The sequence below is a fragment of the Nicotiana attenuata genome, unplaced genomic scaffold (assembly GCF_001879085.1).
Source record: "Nicotiana attenuata strain UT unplaced genomic scaffold, NIATTr2, whole genome shotgun sequence".
Taxonomy (NCBI): domain Eukaryota; kingdom Viridiplantae; phylum Streptophyta; class Magnoliopsida; order Solanales; family Solanaceae; genus Nicotiana; species Nicotiana attenuata.
In genome coordinates, this window is record NW_017672032.1 from 28320 (window position 1) to 47770 (window position 19451).

At 34.6% G+C, this 19451-nt stretch overlaps 1 protein-coding gene and 1 long non-coding RNA gene across 4 annotated transcripts; one reads left to right on the forward strand and one right to left on the reverse strand.

Moving 5' to 3' along the window:
- Positions 1-368: 368 nt before the first annotated feature.
- On the reverse strand, positions 369-12244 carry LOC109211437 (protein EFR3 homolog B). Of its 3 annotated transcripts, none has more exons than XM_019374969.1 (20): positions 11986-12244; positions 10974-11311; positions 9886-9960; positions 9532-9647; positions 9299-9413; positions 9029-9157; positions 8411-8458; positions 8081-8148; positions 7683-7879; positions 6873-7165; positions 6590-6739; positions 6092-6487; positions 4557-4706; positions 4344-4419; positions 3910-4037; positions 3571-3771; positions 3361-3483; positions 3160-3276; positions 1961-2188; positions 369-1034 (listed from the first exon to the last, which is right to left on the reverse strand). In XM_019374969.1, the coding sequence occupies exons 2-20, from the start codon at positions 11118-11120 to the stop codon at positions 870-872; spliced, it is 2922 nt and encodes a 973-aa protein (XP_019230514.1). In that variant the 5' UTR covers positions 11121-11311; positions 11986-12244; the 3' UTR covers positions 369-869. The 3 variants fall into 3 exon arrangements, with proteins under 3 accessions (XP_019230514.1, XP_019230512.1, XP_019230513.1); XM_019374967.1 differs by having other exon boundaries at positions 7964-8148; XM_019374968.1 differs by having other exon boundaries at positions 1973-2188; positions 7964-8148; positions 11986-12242.
- Positions 12245-16098: 3854 nt separating this feature from the next.
- LOC109211441 lies at positions 16099-19113 on the forward strand. The gene is made up of 3 exons (XR_002065716.1): positions 16099-16367; positions 17576-17641; positions 18681-19113. It is a non-coding gene; the product is annotated as an uncharacterized LOC109211441 (long non-coding RNA).
- Positions 19114-19451: the final 338 nt, after the last annotated feature.

Sequence of the window (19451 nt, forward strand, 5' to 3'; positions counted from 1 at the left end):
GTATACTTTTTGGTTAAAAATATGCATGGCTAGTGGATTTTACTCCCACTCGGTGTTTAGTTTATGTTACGGAGTATAAAGGCACATGCCATGTATTTCTTGGATTGATGTAAATATAAAATGTACGGAAGTACACTATTTATTTATTTATTTTTTATTCCCCTTTATTGGAGCTAATGTTTCTTTGGTGGCTCGAGCTCACGACCCTGGGGTTGTAGTGTACAAAAGTACACTATAACAGTTCATATCTCATAACATATACTATAAACAACTACTATGCCTCAGTCTCAAAGTTGGGTAGACAATATGAATCCTCGCCTCTTTCTTTAAACTCAACTTATATAGCTAAAACAAAATAAGAGCAGATAACATAAATAAAAGAAAAATTGAATAAACCAAAGTGTTTTTTTCCATTTCAAGTAGCAGTATCTGCATACCAGAGAGGGGAGCATAGCTCCATCTGAAATCACTAAAAAGAGAACAGGAAAAGCTACATTTGATCTTATACACAGTAAATGGCATTGGTTAGGACAGCAAAACCTAACATCTTTGCCGAAACTCTTCAAATCTTCAGAGAGGAATATCTGCAATACGCGCCTCCTCTCGGCCTCCAGTATAGTAATATATCACCTCATAATAGAATAAAGAACAAAAGAATGAACAACTTTGATGTGAATGAGTTACAAACTATGTTATCTACAGCCCTGGCGCCGACTTCCTTTCTGTGCCGGGTGTTGCATGAGGATCTTCTGATTCTCAGTAGCAGAAAGCGCTCTGTATTAGGCTTTAGCCGTACAAAGTCACCCTGCCATCAGGATTCAGGAGGGAAGTTATCTCAACCTTTTCTGTTCGGTATGACTCCACGCTATCTACCATCCTGCAGCTTTCAAAAAATTATCATATGGACTTGATGCTGGTAGTCTGAACGTCTCCGGATTACTTTGACATTGAGCTCCATAATGCCAATCGACAGTTCCGGGTGATGGTTTTTGAGAAACATTGGCCACTTTCTGATCTACGAGTTGGTTTTTAACCTGCCCCCATAAAGTATAGTGAAGAGTAAGTTTTAGATCAAAGTGGATCAAAATGTGATTTAGCACAAGTTATCGGAGTATAACTTGAATCTTATAAATGAGATTACAGCATGTGAACAAGTCTAGAAATGCAAGAAGCTGGATTATACTACAACAACAACAATAGCCCAATCTAATCCCACAAGTGAGGTCTGGGGAGGGTAGTGTGTACGCCGACCTTACCCCCTTACCCCTACCTGATAAGGTTGAGAAGCTGTTTCCGATAGACCCTCGGCTCAGGAGAAGGTGAAGAAGAGAAAGAAGAAGGGGAAGAAGAAAAGAAGAAGGAGAACAAGAAAAAGAAAGGAGAAGAAAAAGAAGAAGAAGATGATGAAAAGGTAGAAGTAGCACCAAACAGTAACAACGGGAAAATATGATAGCTCAAGCGAACGAAACAACCGGGTGTAAATAAAGCTCTAAGAATATGAAAATACAAAAAATATAACATGATAATAGAGTCATAAACTAGCAGTAGAACATTCAAAAAATTGCAAGAACCTGGAGATATGTTTTAAATAAAGCAAGTATGAGGAGAATTTAAATAATATGATACATACATAAATTTGGTTATACCATGCTAATCGAATTTCTAATTGTTAAAGAGTATAAGTTAATTTGTAAAATCAGTCCTAAATATCAATAATAAATGAAACTGATTTCAGAATGGTCAGGCAAGAGTTGAACTGCTGGAGTTATCATGCAAAGCAGGAAAATTGTAGTGCTACATCTACTGTAAGTTCGTTTTACATAAAAGATATAACCCAGCTATCCGTTTTGCCAAAGTAGGACAGAGACGTAAAAAACAAATGAATAAGGGAATGGGGAAAAAGGAGAAAAAAGAAATGGTTAGTTTATAGAAACCAAAAAAAAAAAACTACTGCTGAGACCTGATTCTCAACCTGGTTATGGGAAGAGCTTTCTTTGTCCTGTTCACTGGAATTCTGTGATATTCTGATCAGTGCACTATCTTGTCTATGTTGGCTATTCATCAAATTGTACATCCTTTGTTGTTTTCCCGTTAAAAGTGCCTCACAATGATGAGTCATTTCTTTGTAAGAAAAATCAGGTTCATTGCTCAAAGATATTCTCCCTACTTGATGTGCCGTCTCCAAAACCTTCATTTGGTGCAGACAAAGTTACTTCTAGATGATCAGATCAAAATAGAAAACTAAAAAATATCGGCCACAAATATTTGTCAAGACAAGACGAACTAAAGAGCCATCAGATGAGGTTGGTTTTTCTCATAAACACAGAAAGGAGGCATGAGAACATGCAAGTTCGCTAGAGGTGAGAAATGCAGAATAGCCACATGCACACAAAGAAAAGAAATCCATTTCACGAGTACAGCTAGATGTAAAGCTTTTTGTCAGAGATCGTAGTGCAGAAGCAATAGGTTAGACAGATTGTTATTACTCCCCCGTTTCAATTTATGTACACACTTTTCTTATTAGTCCGTTTAAAAAAGAATGACATATTTCTGTATTTGGAAACAATTGAACTTTAAACTTTCCATTTTACCCTTAATGAGAAGCTTTTATAACCACACAAAAGTATAGCCCCTGAAAGCTTTTATCCTTTAAGCTTTTAAGACCACAAGTTTCAAAAGTCTCTCTTTTTTCCCTTAAACTCCATGTTGAGACAAACTACGTCCATAAATTAAAACGCAGGGGTATTACTCCTCCGTTTCATATTAGATGAGGTACTTTCCTTTTTAGTCTGTTCCAAAACAAATGACACATTTCTAAATTTGGAAATAACTCAATTTTAAACTCTTCATTTTACCCATTTACACTTAATGAGAAGCTTTTATAGCCACACAAATATCATGGCCCCACAAACCTTTTACCCCTTAAGCTTTTAATGCCACAAGTTTCAAAAGTCTTCTTCTTTTTTCTTAAACTCTGTGCCGAGTCAAATTACTTCATCTAATATGAAACGGAGGGAGTATTGTATAATATGGGTCTAAGATGAGATTAAATGGAGCGGCATGGACATAGAGGATATCCCTTGCTTGCTTGGGACTGAGGCATGGTTGTTTTTGTATAAATAATCGGTTAAATAAACATTATATTCGAAAGCCACTTACAGATTCTAAAAGTTGATTGACACTCAACAGATTGGGAATTTCCATGGCGGATTGTTCATTCTGTTTGGAACTGCTTTGAGATAAATCAGGACCATCATCGTCTAATATGGAGGATAGCTGCACAACAGAAAAGAATGATCAAATAAAAAAGATGAGGATAGAAGAGTATACCGAAATAAATTTCGCCCTCCAGAGACTTACATCAACTGAATTAGACTGCTGAACTCTATGTTGAGCATCAGCGAAAAATTGAGACCCCAAGGAATCCGAATCATCCGGTGAAAATTCCTTAAGCAACTCTTCCCTTGTAGCTGACACTTCAAACTACGTGCCAAAATAAGTTATATTAGGGATCAATGTTTAAGCAGGGAACCACTATATGGTTGTAAAAATTAGCAGTGAAATATTTACATCTGGTAGATTAGATAAGCTCTTCAGGATTAAAGAAACCAAGGATTCCGTTGACTGTTCTTGGGTGATATTTATTTGCGAGAGACATTTCTGAGCAGAACTATCATCTTCTTTGGATCCATATATAACTTTTTCATAACCAGAACTTGAATCAGCAGCTTGTAGTTTGCTATCTTCAACCAAATGTAAAAATGGATCAACCTGAAAAATGAAATGAAAGATTCCTAGTACTATAATAATACTGAAAAGGAACAATAAATTACATTAAAAAGTAGTTTTCATCAGTTCAGCTGCTAGTAGGAACCAGGCTGACATTCAATAGAAAGAACAAAGACCAACCGTTTTATCTGAAAGTGTAGCCTTGACACAGGGAATGAGAGAAGGTATATTATATGCCTTTGATGAGAAAAGAATCATTGATGTCGCCAACACAAACAGAGATCTTTTACGTGATGGTGGTAGTGACCCTGAAAAAAAATCATATGAACTTTGATCTAAAGATCCTTGAAATAAAAAAATGTAGAAGGAAGCATGCAGAAGGGAAAACAAACAAATAAGATAAGCTGAAACAATTAAAAATGGATCACATTAACTTGAAAGATACTAGGGATATAAGAAATGTGGCAAGTGATATTTGTTCTCATGTTCCTAAAGCTCCAATGACACAATTACTTACCACCCCCTCTCAGAATAATGGAGGAATGAATTAAAGGGAAAGAAAAATCTTAAGCAGTTTCACACCACAGAAAGCATATATGATGTGGCAGTTTTACCTCCTTCAACGAGCGCGACATTTCTTAACGAAAATGCAAGCTGAAAACTTTGCACTAGAGCTTCACGGTATGAGTGCTGCACAAGTACATGAAGATAATTTTAATTAAGAGACAGTAGGAAAGGATATACAGATACATACCAACACATGCTTGTTCACGCTTAAGTTCCTTCACCGATTTAACATAACATAGAAAATTGCCTCATCCAATTACCTTTGCTCTAGAAAATAGCAAGACCAGGCTAAATGTGTGAGCAATGGCTTCATAATTCTCAGGCATATTTGCAGGAGAAATGGATTGTACCCATAGTGAGGAGAGCAGGAGTACAATTTGGTGGCTGCTGAGTCTTAGAGAAATAGGACCCTGAGGATCATGAGAAAATTAATTTTCACTACTTGGTGAAATCAAATAAAACAGAATCAAATAACATTACTACATTGTATAGCTTCCAATCCCACATTTAAAGACATGTTTTATATAAAAGTTATATCAGCAAAGCGATATCAGAGTGAATGGCTGAGTCCAATGTCCAACTTATCCACTATATGCGTGTTCTAAATATACAGATGTTAAGATGGATACAGGATTAGAAAAGATTAGAAACTTTTTCGTGAAATGTGAATGAATGTTTGAACTCTAATGCCCATCATATCCACTATATGAGTGTCATAATACACGGCTATTATGATGCACAATTAGAAAAGATCACAAATTATTACATTTTATAGAAGGTACAAGTAGCACTACGGAGACCTTCAAATACAACGATATGTTGGTGAGACACTCCAATTATAAAAGGTGTTAAAAGGTGAGGAGGTAGACCTAAAATCATATACTTTCTCCATCTCAGTTTATGAGAACCTATTTCCTTCCTTGTCAGTTCCAGAAAAAATGACCCCTTTCTAAACTTGGAAATGATTTTACTTCCTATTTTACCCTTAATGACAAGCTTCTATAGCAATACAAATGTTAAGGCAGGTTTAAGATCACAAACAAAAATCTTATAGCCACACAAATGTTATGGTATGGCTAGGACCTCAAGTTTCAAAAGTCTTCCTTTCTTTCTTAAACTCCGTGCATGGTCAAATAAGTCACATAAATTGAAACGGGGGAGAAGTATATAGAAATTGTCTCAAAAGACCCAGGATATCTCGAAATTCATGCAGACTAAGCACAGTACATAATATGATAGAAGCAAAAGATTCACATAGAAATATACCAACTAATTAGGATTAAAGCTACGCCATGTTGGTACACATACATCAGGTCAATGTTCCGCCAGGAGTCTTTTTAGTTTGTTTGTAGACTTGCCTGTTAGTGTAGGATAAATGTGTAATTTAGAGAAATCCTAGTATGTCTTAAATAAGACAAACTACTGAGTATTGGAATGGAATGGATCCAAATAGAATGGATAGGATTGAGTATTTTTATAACCAACCCCAACTTGGTTTGGGTTGAGGCATTGTGGTTATTGTTTGTCCCTATTATTGTACGCAAGCTTCCAATCATTCTCAGCAGAGGATGTTCAAGAGTGTGCAGCAAAATAAAAAGCTGTTGATCAGGTCAAGTGTCAAAATATGCAAGTAATTTAATTGTCAAGGATGTAAAGAGAGGGTCAAAAGCTTGAGTAGTAATGAATAGCAGATATTAACATCCATGATGTAAAGCCAATAGAGTGGATCATGCCAGGGAATCTAGGAGTAACAAGTGTATAATACTAAGATGGTGAAGATGGTTACAGAACCTACCGCTTCCTTACTTGGTTTGTTTGTACACTCTCCAACAGGTGCAGGAGAGCCTATCGTGTTATATACCCCACTATATGTTGATTTTATTCTGTTGAGCATCCCGCTGTTGTTATCTTTCTGTTCCGTCTCAAGAGTAATATTCTCCGTCGAAGAAGACCTCTGGTCCCTCAGCTTTCCAAAAAGAGCAGCTGAAGAAGAGAAGACGGAAACAGTTCTAGAGAGTGCTCTTGAAAAATCTGTTGCCTTCCTTAGGTGGGTTTCCTCCGGTACTTTCTGAGGAGAAACAGAAGATGGAACAAGGACAACAGAAAAGATTCGATGAGCTCCAACTCGTGTTTCATGATCAGGGTGGACCATAGCAGGGAGTAACTGATGAAATAAAGCCTCTGGGAATGCCTAAATATATAAAGAAAAGTCAGATTCTTAACTCAATATCCGTCGGGAAAAGCTATGAAAGAAAATAACAGTCTAGTAAATTCAAATGTCAATCAGCCTTACTTTGTTTTGATATGAAAAATTTGGCATAGAAGCTATGATTTGAGAAGCACGGTAAACAGCAGCAATAGTAGTTCTTGCTATCACTTTCATACTTGAGATATTCTCTAACATTACTGCCATCACATCAAGAATAGGGCCTGCATCTCCAACCTAACAGTCAAGGAAATAAAGAATCATGACTTCCGAATACCCATCAGTAACAAGTTTGGTCAAGACAGCTCCGACGGATTTACGTAGAATGCAACTTATTTGATATTCAAATCCGATGACAGATTAACTGCACCTTATTTGATAACTCCACAAGGCACTCGTCCACTGCTTCCTGGAAACTTCGGTTCCACTTTATTAACTCGGCTCCCAGCTTTGCGTCGTCAAGAGTGTAATGTATACTTTTCCGTAAGTGTCTCATGATATCAGTCACTGCACTGACTAGAGCCATGGAATGATGAATCTTCGTGGTTTGAACAAGCGAAGTCACCACCTGAACAATGTCAAGCTGCATTTCAGGTTGTTTAAGAACATTTTTGTGATCTAGGTGCTTGACTAATATTGACAGCAGAAGATGTGCGTTCTCTCCTGCATAAGTGAATAGGTGAACGAGAAATTAAAAAAAGTGAGAGAAAAAAGCCATTATGAATGTTATCAACAAGGAAAATATACAACAACAACTATGCCTCAGTCCCAAACAAAGTTGGGGTTAGCGATATGAATCCTCACATCTTTCTTTAAGCTCAACTCATATTATCATCATGCCAAAATAAAATTATAGTAGTGAAAATAAGTTAAATATATATAAATGATAGAAATAATGATATTAAGAAAATAGCAATAACATTAAAAGTTCTCCAACAAATTTAAAGCCTATTCCTTACTAGTAAGTGTCACCTATATGGATCTTTTTCTCTACAAGGAAAATACAATACTAGTAAAAGTAGGAAAATTTTGAAGAACCAAAGGTAATAAATATTTGAAACAAAAGACAATAAAGAGAAAATGAGAGTGCCAAAGAATAAAAAAGAAGATAAACTGAAGGACAACTTCTCCCTCTCTTTTTTTCACATTTGATAGGTAAAGCTAAGGAGTAACTACAAACCTGAAGCATCCATCGTGTACTGCATATCCTTTAGAATAGGTAAAGCAATTCCAGTTTCAGTAGGCCATAAATTGTCGTCATCAAAGTAGCGGAATAAAGATTCCAAAACTCGCCGTGTGGTTGTAGCCTCCTTACCTAGTTTGGCAATGTTGTGCAGGCAAACCTTGGACCAAAATGACGGGTTTTCTGCGTCCTCCCTGTCACGGAAAATTAATATGCACTTAGGACACCACACCAGAAAAAGAAAAAATTCCACCTGAAATTCAATGTAAAATATTAACTTTGAAATATTAAGTTCCCCTTTCTCATTCACAATGATTCTCCACGAGGGAACCTTCGCAATGACATCTGGGGAAGGAGAAACGTGGCCCTCATGTTTGCGCACTTCTTCCACCCACCTGTTCTGATTTGAGTCTTGAGTTTCCTTTCTTGGCCTTGGATAATTTTCCAACACTACTGAAACAATCTAATAGATAGGATAAATATATTAGTAGAAGCAATAGAAACGACTGGGAAAGTAAGATGAACACAGAGTTTAAGCTCCTGCAATAAAGTAGTGCCAAATACACTACTGAGAAATACAAAAGATCTATTTCAAGGTAATATCTCGCAAGCGATACAAGTTCTGACATGTAACCACTTCATCACATATTCCAGAGATCAAAAGATTTAAGCTAGCAATTTTTAGATTTGACAATAAGAAAATAAGGTGGAAAGAATCTGCTTACATTGTCAAACTCGGCTGAAACATGGGAATATTCACCCATGAACCAAACCTGCGACACAGTTAAGTTCTTGTAAGAATAACAATGTAATAACTAACTCCAGGATCCACATTTGACTGCAGGTATCAATTAGTCATGGTGTTATACCATTAATCATAGCAGTTACTGGTATAGAATTCAATTGAAAACAGAATCAGGACTTTGAGAATACAAGCCATACACTAAACCGATGTAGGATTCTACCCATTCTTGGATTTAATTATTTAAGAGTTCCATGCTATAATTATTTTTGTTCACTTCAGCAATAATTTTCAAACAAAACTGTGCAGCCTATTCATGGTAATAACCATTAAACAGTACAACAATGTCTTTAGCAGAAAATGGTAAGAAACAAACAGGAAGAGAAATCCCTTAGTCTTCAGAATACACTCTAATGTCTTAGTCTACATTTTGACTTCTGCATTTGTTGAGGATATGATTTTGACTTAATTTTCTTTTAGAACTGATGAAACAAACTTTATTTCGTTTGTCTTTAACGGAAAACAATTGTCTCCACAGTTTGTATCAAAAGAACACAGTGAATAGACTAAATAGTTGGCAAAATCTACATTAACTTTGTACCATTGCAGAAAGTGCTTTCAGGCCAACTGTGCGGAGATGTTTTGCACTTTCCTCCTCTCCTATTTGCTGTGCCAATTGACACAGTTTTGGAATAAAACCATCTAAATGAAACATGTAAGTACCATCTTTCTGCATAAAACAATAAAGTCAAGAAGGTATAAGATATTGAAAATTTATAAGGTATCATTGATGCATAAAGATGAACAATAAATAACACCCTATAGTCTGAACGACCAAGTCTAAAGTTGAGGACAACCCCAAAGCACCAACCTGATTATTTACAAAATCAAATAGTGCTTCACATCCGACTATCAGCATGTCATTTTCTCGCGACTGATCTAGGAGAGTTTGTATGATGCTGAGCAGACTATTTGCAAAAAGTGGCCTGACAGAAAATGATCAGATGAAAATGAGAAATGCATCTATTTCTGGCCAACACAAATAAAAAAATGAAAGAAGCTGAAAAAGACCAATTTATACTTTTTTAAGCAAGAGAAACTTACATGTGTTCCTTGCATGAAACAACCAACTTTTTGTATATACACATAACAACCTTTGCTGACCGAAAATTCTCATTTCTCAATTCCTTATAACACCTCTCCTCAAGTGACTTTGTTATCTGTTCAGCAGATCCAAGAAAGACATGACAAAAATATAATAGAAAATACTGACTTCAAGCATGAAGCAAAAAGGAAGATTTCTTCTACATCGGGAACTATGAATGAGGTGGTTTCCTAGATTTTTCAGTTCACCAAAATATGAATTTCATAAGAGACAAAGAAACTGCAGAGCTGAATAAAGTTATCCTGAAGATGAGAAAACAAAATAATTTTCACGAACACCACAAATGAATATACCTTGGGAATGCGAAAAGGATTTTTTGCAGCATATTCACAAAGTTTTCCAATCTTCCTATCATTCGGTTCTTCTTCCTGCAAAGTGAATGCACGAATGTCATATACGTGTGTTTGTAGCACAGAAAGACAGCACGTTTATCGGTTGTCAAATGGTCAAATACCACTGTTTCTGGATTTACTCCGTACCTCATACAAATGCACTGCTGAATGTAGCTTAAAATCACTTGAACTCAAAAAAACTAATGTCAACGGTGTAAACTAAAAGTAAAATAAGCTTGCCAATTTTAAATGACATCAATTTCAAGCACAGCAATTCTTCAAATCTAATGCACTTTAATGTTATACGGGCTAAGCTTCTGTATTGTAGTAGCAAGGTAAAACAATTTCGGGAACAGGTTGTTTACATGTTAGTATGGTTAAACTTGAGCTGGATTCCTTTTGGCAGATATAGTTGATGCGTCACAATCAATTAGTATAGAAATTTCTTATATCATGCAGAAGTTCAAATAATAAAATCCCGATTCATCTTTCTTGGATCAGCATGAACAATCATACATATTCTGCATATATGCTCATGTGTGAGGTCGTAGCCAATAGCCTAGCCAACTTCCACCAAATTCATATATTGTGAGGCTTCCCTAAAAATCAGCAAGACCAAAATCGGATGTGGCCGCTCTAAGAAAACGTAGAATTTTTGCATAAAGTTCTCCGCATGGACGATGTAAGGGTGGGGGAGTTAATCTCGTGCCATCTTTAACTGAACTTTCACAGACTCATAAGCAAAGCTCAGGTTATTAATGAACGCAGCAGGAAGAGTGCACAAACTTGTTCACCCTTTTGTTAGATACAGCTAATAACAAGCAGTTGATTAAGTAAAAACAACCAATGCTGCTTACTAACTGCCATCAAAATCTAACATAAAGCAAAAGGCGATGACTTCAAGAATCCCTATTAAGTTCAAGTGCTTCATTGCTACAGAGAGAAACTTACATTTAGATGCCAAAAACTGATTAGGGAATTTAACACATAAAAATGAACCAAGCAGAAGATGGTAGTGTCTTATATCACTTATACAATCCTTGACTAACCTGAGAGCGAGGGAAAATGTCTGAGATCAACTTCTTATACCTCTTAACAGGCTGCCTTGATCTCGTCCGCATCGCAGGGCAGAAGAAACAAAGATTGCCACATGCTGGCAAGACTTGCCTTGAAATCACACCAGAGACGCCGTTCATTCTTACTAAAGATTGAATCACAAATTTGTCCTTTTTTTTTTACCCAATTGAGTTAGCTCACAAAGGTAAATGCTTTCTTTCCCTCCCTAACCTCTAATAACTCCAATATTCCTAAACCCTCAAAAATCAGAAAGGGAAAGAAAACAACTCAGGAGCTTGCAGGTACTCCTCCTTTAGTCCTGGTTTACAGCCTACAAATGTAGAATTCAAAAACCACTTTACATCAATATCTCATTAAACCATCACATATCAAAAATCTATAATGGCAACTTCATCAGAAGTGTATCTCAATTCTCTCAACTAATCAAGATCATAAACCAACCTTTTCATTCATGGAGTTCTAGAAAACTAGATAAATTAAGCAAAAAGGGTGTCTGGCAATTTGAAAAAGATCAACTTTTAGACCAAATTGAGGTTCAAGAAAACTGGAAAACTAGACAAATTAAGCAAAAGGGTATACGAAAAATTTCAAAAGATCACTTTTTTTAACCAAATGGGGTTCAAGAAAACTAGAAAACTGGACAAATTAAGCAAAAGGGTATCTGGGAATTTTAGAGCAAATTGAGGTTCAAGAAAACTGGAAAACTAGACAAATTAAGCAAAAGGGTACATGAAAATTTTAAAAAGATAAAAAAAAATTTAAACCAAAATGGGGTTCAAGAAAACTAAAAAACTGGACAAATTAAGCAAAAGGGCATATAAAAATTCAAAAAAAAGATCAAATTTTTCAGATGAATTTGATGATCTGCTTATCAAATATTTGTACAACACCAAATACCCTAATACATACATAAGACATTTATATGAATTATACAGGTGGAGTCATATATATATGTATGTACATTTATATATTTTATATATATACCTTCAAATGAATGCCTGTAAAGTACAATTCTGATGAAAAAATTAAAGCTTTACAACAATGGACTGGATCTCCTGCATTTCTTCCCTTTCTTCGACAACCCTTTCTCCAAATAATTTGACTCTCTCTCTCTCTCTCTCTCTCTCTTCTCTTCTCTCTCCTCTATACACACAATTTACAAAATTTTCTTGAAAAATTAGAAAAAAATTAAATGATTCTAAATTTAAATGGGGCTGGCCTGACACTAATTAATAATTGGAAATATTAACACATACATACACAGTAAATGTATAAATATTTATATTTAGAAATGGAAACGTGGAATGATGGAATATAGACTTACTGGCATGGAGATTTCCTTATGCTTCCAATTTGGTAATTTATTATTTATTATTTATTATTATTATTATTATTTGTAGAAGAATTCAGAAAAGACAGTTGACCGTTAAACGGCTTTTTTTGTAAATGGACGTATTTTCTTTTGAGCCCCTAGATCTTTTTTACATGCTACTAAAGGACCGTTTGGTAAGGTGGGATAAGATGTGAGATTAAATTTATATTGTGTTTGGTTGGAGATATAAACCTAGACTTAATAAAGGATATATCCCACCTTATCTCATTAAACTTGGGATTCAATCCCACCTCTCATATGGTATAAATTAGTAATCTTGCGATAATTTAGCCCGCGTACCAAACGACCCCTTATAATATCGTGTGTATTAGAATTTAACTTACATACAATGATAATATAAATTTTTTTAGGTCACTTCTATCTATTGTAGACTATATTTAAATTATTAGGTCAATTTTACTCGTTGAAAAATTTTGCACCGTCAGGTCAATTTTTACCTATGGACTATGTAAAGGTAAAAAGGCAGTCCGGTGTATAGCCCATCCCATATTCATGTAGGGTCCGGGAAAGGGTCGTACTCCATGTGGGTATATAATGTAGGCATCCTACATGATGCAAGCAGTAGTGCCTGATTCCACGGTTTCAACTCGTGACTTATAAGTTACACAAAGATAATTCTCCCCTTCGACTACTGTAAAACTATTTATCTAATTTCACTTTTTGTAGAGAGTTACCTTTAGACTTTTTTGGCAAAGCATTTTTATAATTTTTAGCTATTTAACTGACAAGGGACAGTTCGGGTACAAACTACACTATTTTGGAAATATATATATATATATATATATANAAGTTGTTTGAAAAGGTGGAAGGTAGAAGAGATATATATATATATATATATATATATATATATATATATATATATATAATCTTTAGATTTTGGTTTATATGCAACTTGCGCACTTAAATTATGTGGGGTTTCTATTACATTTGAGCTACAAGATTGGTGTTTATTACAAATTGAGCCACCAAATGTGACCATTAACTATCACAATAAATGTTGTAATCTTGACATGCTTTTTCTTTTTTCGTTGACTTCCTCATCCTAGCCAAGTCATGATATGTGTCTCAACATTTGTCAGTAAGAGATCAATCATTAAAGTATCTTATATTTAAAGAAAATAAAATTTTGTATTTACAGACATTCATTTCTTTCTCTAGTCTAATTACTAAATCTTGTTTAAGCTTTAAAAATAAAATTATTTAAAAAATCGTACTCATTTATATTCATTTTCCTTTATTGGCTCTTTCACATTACTTTACAACTCTTCTATAACTTAAGCAGGTGTCAATTGTCATAGTTATAAAAAATATCAAGTGAAATAGTGAATGGCTTTTTTAAATGAAATTTCAAGAAAATATTGTCCTCTTCCATTTGGAACATATTATTGATTGTGTTTTTGTTTTTAATTTTTCATTTTGTCTTCTTAACGTTTCTTTCTTCTAATTTGATATTCTCAAGGTTTTGGTGGTTGGCCAAATCTCATAGAAATTTGGAATATTCTACCCTTCCACTAAGCGTATATAATTTTAGCTAGCGTTTGGACATAAATTTAACTGAAACTTGAAAAAAATGAGTGTTTGAAGATAAGATAAAAAATAATTTTTGAAAGTTAAAATTGTGTTTGAGACATGCATTTTACCTTAAAAGAATTTGAAGTTTTGTAAGTAGAAAACTTCAAAAACTTCAAAAACTATTCTAGAGCTGTTCTCGGGATTTGAAGATTTTTTTTTCTTCAAAATCTGCCAAAAAATGGTTAAAATTTATAAACAAACAGATATTTGGATTTTTTTTTTTTTGAGAAAAGCTCCGAAATTTTATGACCAAATGGGAACTTAATCATAATTGGTAGTATTAACTAGTTGGCAAACATATGATAGAATGACACCCATAAGTATGTTATTTTATTTATTTTAACTTGAAGATATAAGTTTAGAAAAATCTTATATATGCGTAAAAAATAAGTATAATTAGTGTTTAAATAATGAATCTATCATTACTGCTTTTATTTGTAAGGAGAAAGTAAAGGAAAAAGGGAACCTTAGTAGGCGTTTGGACATAAGAATAGTAAAATTCGGAAAAATGGTGAAAATATTTTTCAATTGAAAATGGTATTTGAATTTTAGAGTTGTGTTTGGACATAAGTTTCAGTTTGGGTTGTTTTTGAAGTTTTGTGAGTGATTTGAGTGATTTTGAAAAACAGCTTTTTGCAGTTTTTTAAATTTTCGAAAATTTCCAAAATGCATCGTCAAGTGAAAATTGAAAAAAAGTAAAATATTTTAAAAAAAATCTTCCATCAAATTTTATGTCCAAACGGGCACTTAGTATATGTACTAACTAGTATAATGCAATGATACTAGTGGTAAGAATGACACATGAATGATAATTGCTAATCATGAATCTAAATGGATTAACTTGCCTTGTAAGAAGGAGTTGGACTAGCAAAAACATTATTATGTTGTCTCCAAAAGGTAAATCACTTTTGACTTTTGTAGAATAAATAAGGCAGAATAGCCTAAATGGCACTTATACTTGTGCCACTTTGTCATGCCGGTCCCCAAACTTATCATTTTGCCAATTGAACACTTACACTCGTTCAAATCTAATTTTCTAAATCCCTCTGACCATTGACCGAGCTTATGTGGCATTGACATAACTGAGGTGGACAAATTATGTGTAACACACGCGTGTAAAGAGAGTGATACTAGTGATTTTGATTAGAAATGAATTAAACTAATAAAAAAAGGTAAAGTTAATAAGTTAATGGATATTACCACCCTCCCCGTCCCAAATTTTCTTCTCTTTTTCAGTTTCTCTCACCTTTCTTCTCGCCCCCAATCCCTCTTTTCCCCTCCACGTTACTGTAAACAATGGCTGAGCCTTCAAAATCACAAAAATCAGGCAGAAATATATTATTAACAAAAGAATCTTTTACGTTCCTTATTTCTTTTTCTGTTTAATCAAAACCCAACTGATTAGGGTTCCGGCGAGTTTCGTCCTTCTATGATACTGCTCTAGTGTCCTACCCGTGGTAGTACCGTCACTGATTCCGACGAATCTTTAGGTTGACGAACGGATCTGTTTTGATTCCGATGACACTGTTCTGTTTAATCAAAAATCTCTCACTAATAAATAATTCCACTGCCTTTTCGTTTGATGCACTTAGAACTCCAGTCATGGTCCCTCCGGCGCGACCAGCGGCGTAAGCCAGCTCCATGGATGGATATTTCACATTATCAGGGGCTTTAAATGTCACGAAAGGACGATCTTTGCTAAAAATGAAAGGACGGTCTTTGCTGGGTAAGATTTTGAAAGGACCATCTTTGATGAGGGAATGGTTCACGGTGGTCAAAAAAGAAAGAGGTTGTAATAGTGGCCATGAGGTTGTTTATTGAGGTGGAATAATCCATAAAGTGTAAAATGACAGGAAATATTAGGTTTGGGTGGACTGTCCTATTTTTCAATAGTTTATTTTCCTATGTGGCACTCGTAATGATGTGGCGTCCTACGTGTAGGAGATTGTATTACACGCACGGGTAGCCTCCTATCATAAGCGTTTATTATACACGATTTGAACGAGTGTAAGTGTTCAATTGGCAAAATGAAAAGTTTGGGGACCGGCATAACAAAGTGGCACAAATATAAGTGTCGTTTAGGCTATTCTGCCATAAAATTTCATTAGAAATGCCTACCATTAAATTTTCCCCACCAAAAAATTCCCCCCATTACTGTTCACCCAACTTTGAAAGGGCAAGAAGTGTACCCCCTAAATCAATTTTGAATAGCCATCCCATATTCCTCCTCCTCCGCTGAATCTCGATCCATCGGCTCCTGCTGATGTTACTGCTCCTCCCACCACCATCTTTTCACTGAAAATGATCAACTCACTGGCTCAAATATTTGCTCTATTGGTTGCTATGAACAGGTCAAAGGCATATTTCAAACCCTAATCATAAATCTCCCATTGATTTTTTGGTAAGAATGAGCATTAATACAATATTTTTTATGGCTTGAGAGTCTTATATGTTAGTCCAATAGGTATATGGCCTTTTTTAAGCGTTAAACATAAATCTAATCTATTTTAGCTCTAAACTAAACCAACACGGTTAGTGACACGCCAGAATTTGTACATTTATGGAATTGATATGCTTGTTGTTTAAGAATCTTGATATTGCTTGAACACGCCAGAACAATTCTTTTGGCTAAATTTTGAAATATCTTCGTTTTCAAAAGCCCTAAATATTGAGTTTTTAGGATTCGAACAATCTCAAAGATGTATTGAAATATTTCTCAGATGCTTTTGGAGATCTGAACTTCTAAGCTTTCCCGAACAAATAGTACGAGCTATGTTTGTGATTTAATTGGTCTCATGTTGATTCTTGCTCTTAGTGTATAAGTTGGATCTTAGATTTTGGCTACTGATTTGAAGATTCTTTAATCTTAATATTGGAAAGGTGAACTTTGGTTTGTTCGATTTGGGAGTATTTGATGAATTGAAGAAGCTAGAGATGTGGGAGACGAAGCATGATTTGTGCTGATTTCAGTTGTATGAACTCGATATTTTTCCCTGACTATAAATCTCTATTGTCTGTCCATATTGAAACGTTACTGAACTTCCAAATTTATTTGTATGACAGAGGAATAAGATTATAGGATGATGGAGCATAGGAGAGCTACATAATTCAATTTTGTGTAATGTTTCTTTTGCCTTTATATTGTGAAGAATGATCCTATTATATATCATATTTGGTGAATAGAAAGAAAAGAAAAGAAAAAAGAGAAGGAAAAGTTGAAATTAGTCGGAAGATATAATACCGAGGTCCATTTTGGTGGATAAATCCTTCATTTTAAAAGTCATAAGCTTGCCGTTGAATAATAATTTTATTTACAGAGAGAGTTGATTTTAGGATGATTTAGCTTTTGTAATTTGTCTGCTAGTTGTAAGTTTGATTGTTTATCCACGTTTTGATGGTCAAGTATATTGTTCATTGGTGTTCTGTCCAAGCTATTTTCTCTTTGTGTCTAGTTGTGCAATGTACTAGGAACCATTGTTGATGTTGCTATACAAGGATATTCCACGCAACAGCATGAAATTGTGCAATATATGAATGATGTCATTATTATTTGAAAGTAATGCTTTCATCCATGACTCTAACTCTTATGTTGAACTTGAAATTATGTAGGCAGTAGTTGATGATTGAGTGTAATCCACCAGCAGATTCAAACTTTCATCGTCTTCTGTGGTAAAGGTAATATTTTGCACTATATCAATTGTTTGAGCATGAATCTCAATTAATGTCAATTCATATGTGAAATGTGCAGATTGTTGCTGTCGATTTTGTCTTTACTATGTACTAACTATTTAAGATCTTTCCTCCCTGAGTTCAACTAAACAGATAAATTTGTCTTGGCTTCGTTGACTTACTATTTTAATTTCTAATTGCTATTATTGAAAGTACACAAATATCAGGATCTGCTTGCTGCAGAATTGAGTTTGGATATCTTGAAAGGATTTATTCCCGCTATTGAATCTGCACAAAATCAGCTCAAGTAGGTAATTGAACCAACATCTGTTCCAGCTCCTGAAGTTTCGAGTCTTTACACTTCTAAAGCTAATAATAGTTCAAAAGCAAAAATTTAAAAACTTTGCAATTTTTGTTGTTGATCTGTCTTCTAGTTTTGCTATATCAGAAAAACCTGATAATTTTACTCTGAATGAGAAAGACAAAATATATTCAGCACCTTAAGACAGGCCATACACAGGCGTGAAGTGTTCACATAAAAAAAAAAGGAGTAATGGAAAACCATAATTATATACACAAGTATGAACTGACTGACTATAGTCCAATTATGTTCTTGTAGTATGCCGCATTCAATTTGCTTTTCTAATCTGGTACAATATACAACCACAATCCATGTTTTTTTGTTCAAGCCTGGAATCAAGAGTATCACATGACTTGTATTGATGATCTATAGTAAAATGTATTGTTTTTAATTTTTTTTTCCTGAATTAATCAAAATCAAACGTAATAGTTTTTTGCATTTTTGCAATGTTCTTCATTTTTGCACAGTTTTCTGCAATTGTAGAAAGAGTTCTACATTTTTTGTGCATTCTTGCATAACATATATGCTTTCCTGAACAATGTTTGTCCATTTCTAAATAATGTAGCGTTTGGAATACTAATAAGACACTTCGTGGAAAATTTAAAACTTTTATTTCTTTCATACTTTGTTAGAATACATTGATATTTGTTGTTTTACTTCGTTTGATATAATATTAATTTGTAGTGTGCAACCAAAGAGAACAATGATGAACCATCAACTGAAATATTTGTTGAAATTCGTACAAAGGAAGAGAAGCAAGTTCATGAAGACACCCAAGATGCAGTAGTAAGTCAAGCATGTAATTTCGTTAACGTCTAGCCATACTTGTTTGCTGGTTTATACATGTCTTGAATGTATAAGTGTGTTTCCTTGTTTTGGTTTCTCTATCCGCAAATGCCTCTGTCCATTTCATATTTCAGTGGTTTTATGTCTCATTTCTAACAATTTTATGTTTACAAATAATTGGAGTTTCTTTGCTAGGTGAGATTAGTAGTATTTATCACATTATTCATATGTGTGCTGATTTGTCTAAACTTGTAGAAGGTGTATTTATGGTTCTACCACCAAGGAAGTGAGGTTGTAGTCATAACTTCCGAACTTTACAAGCAATTCGTGATGAGAACTGTCACACCTCTTTTTTTACACACATACCCCGAAGGATAAATGTATAAGGGAGTTTTTCCATTTAAAGTGACATTATTCGAAATGGGTATCATTTATTTATTTTCAGAGTCGCCACTTGGGTANCATTTAAAGTGACATTATTCGAAATGGGATCATTTATTTATTTTCAGAGTCGCCACTTGGGATAGGATTGGCTTTTGGTGTCCCAAGTCACCGATTTAATTTAAATCCCAAATCAAGGAAAATTTCGACTTCCCAATTGGAGTCTGCGAACCAGAAATTCTGTGTAAGGAATTCTGTTGACCCGAGGGAAGGTGTTAGGCACCCTCG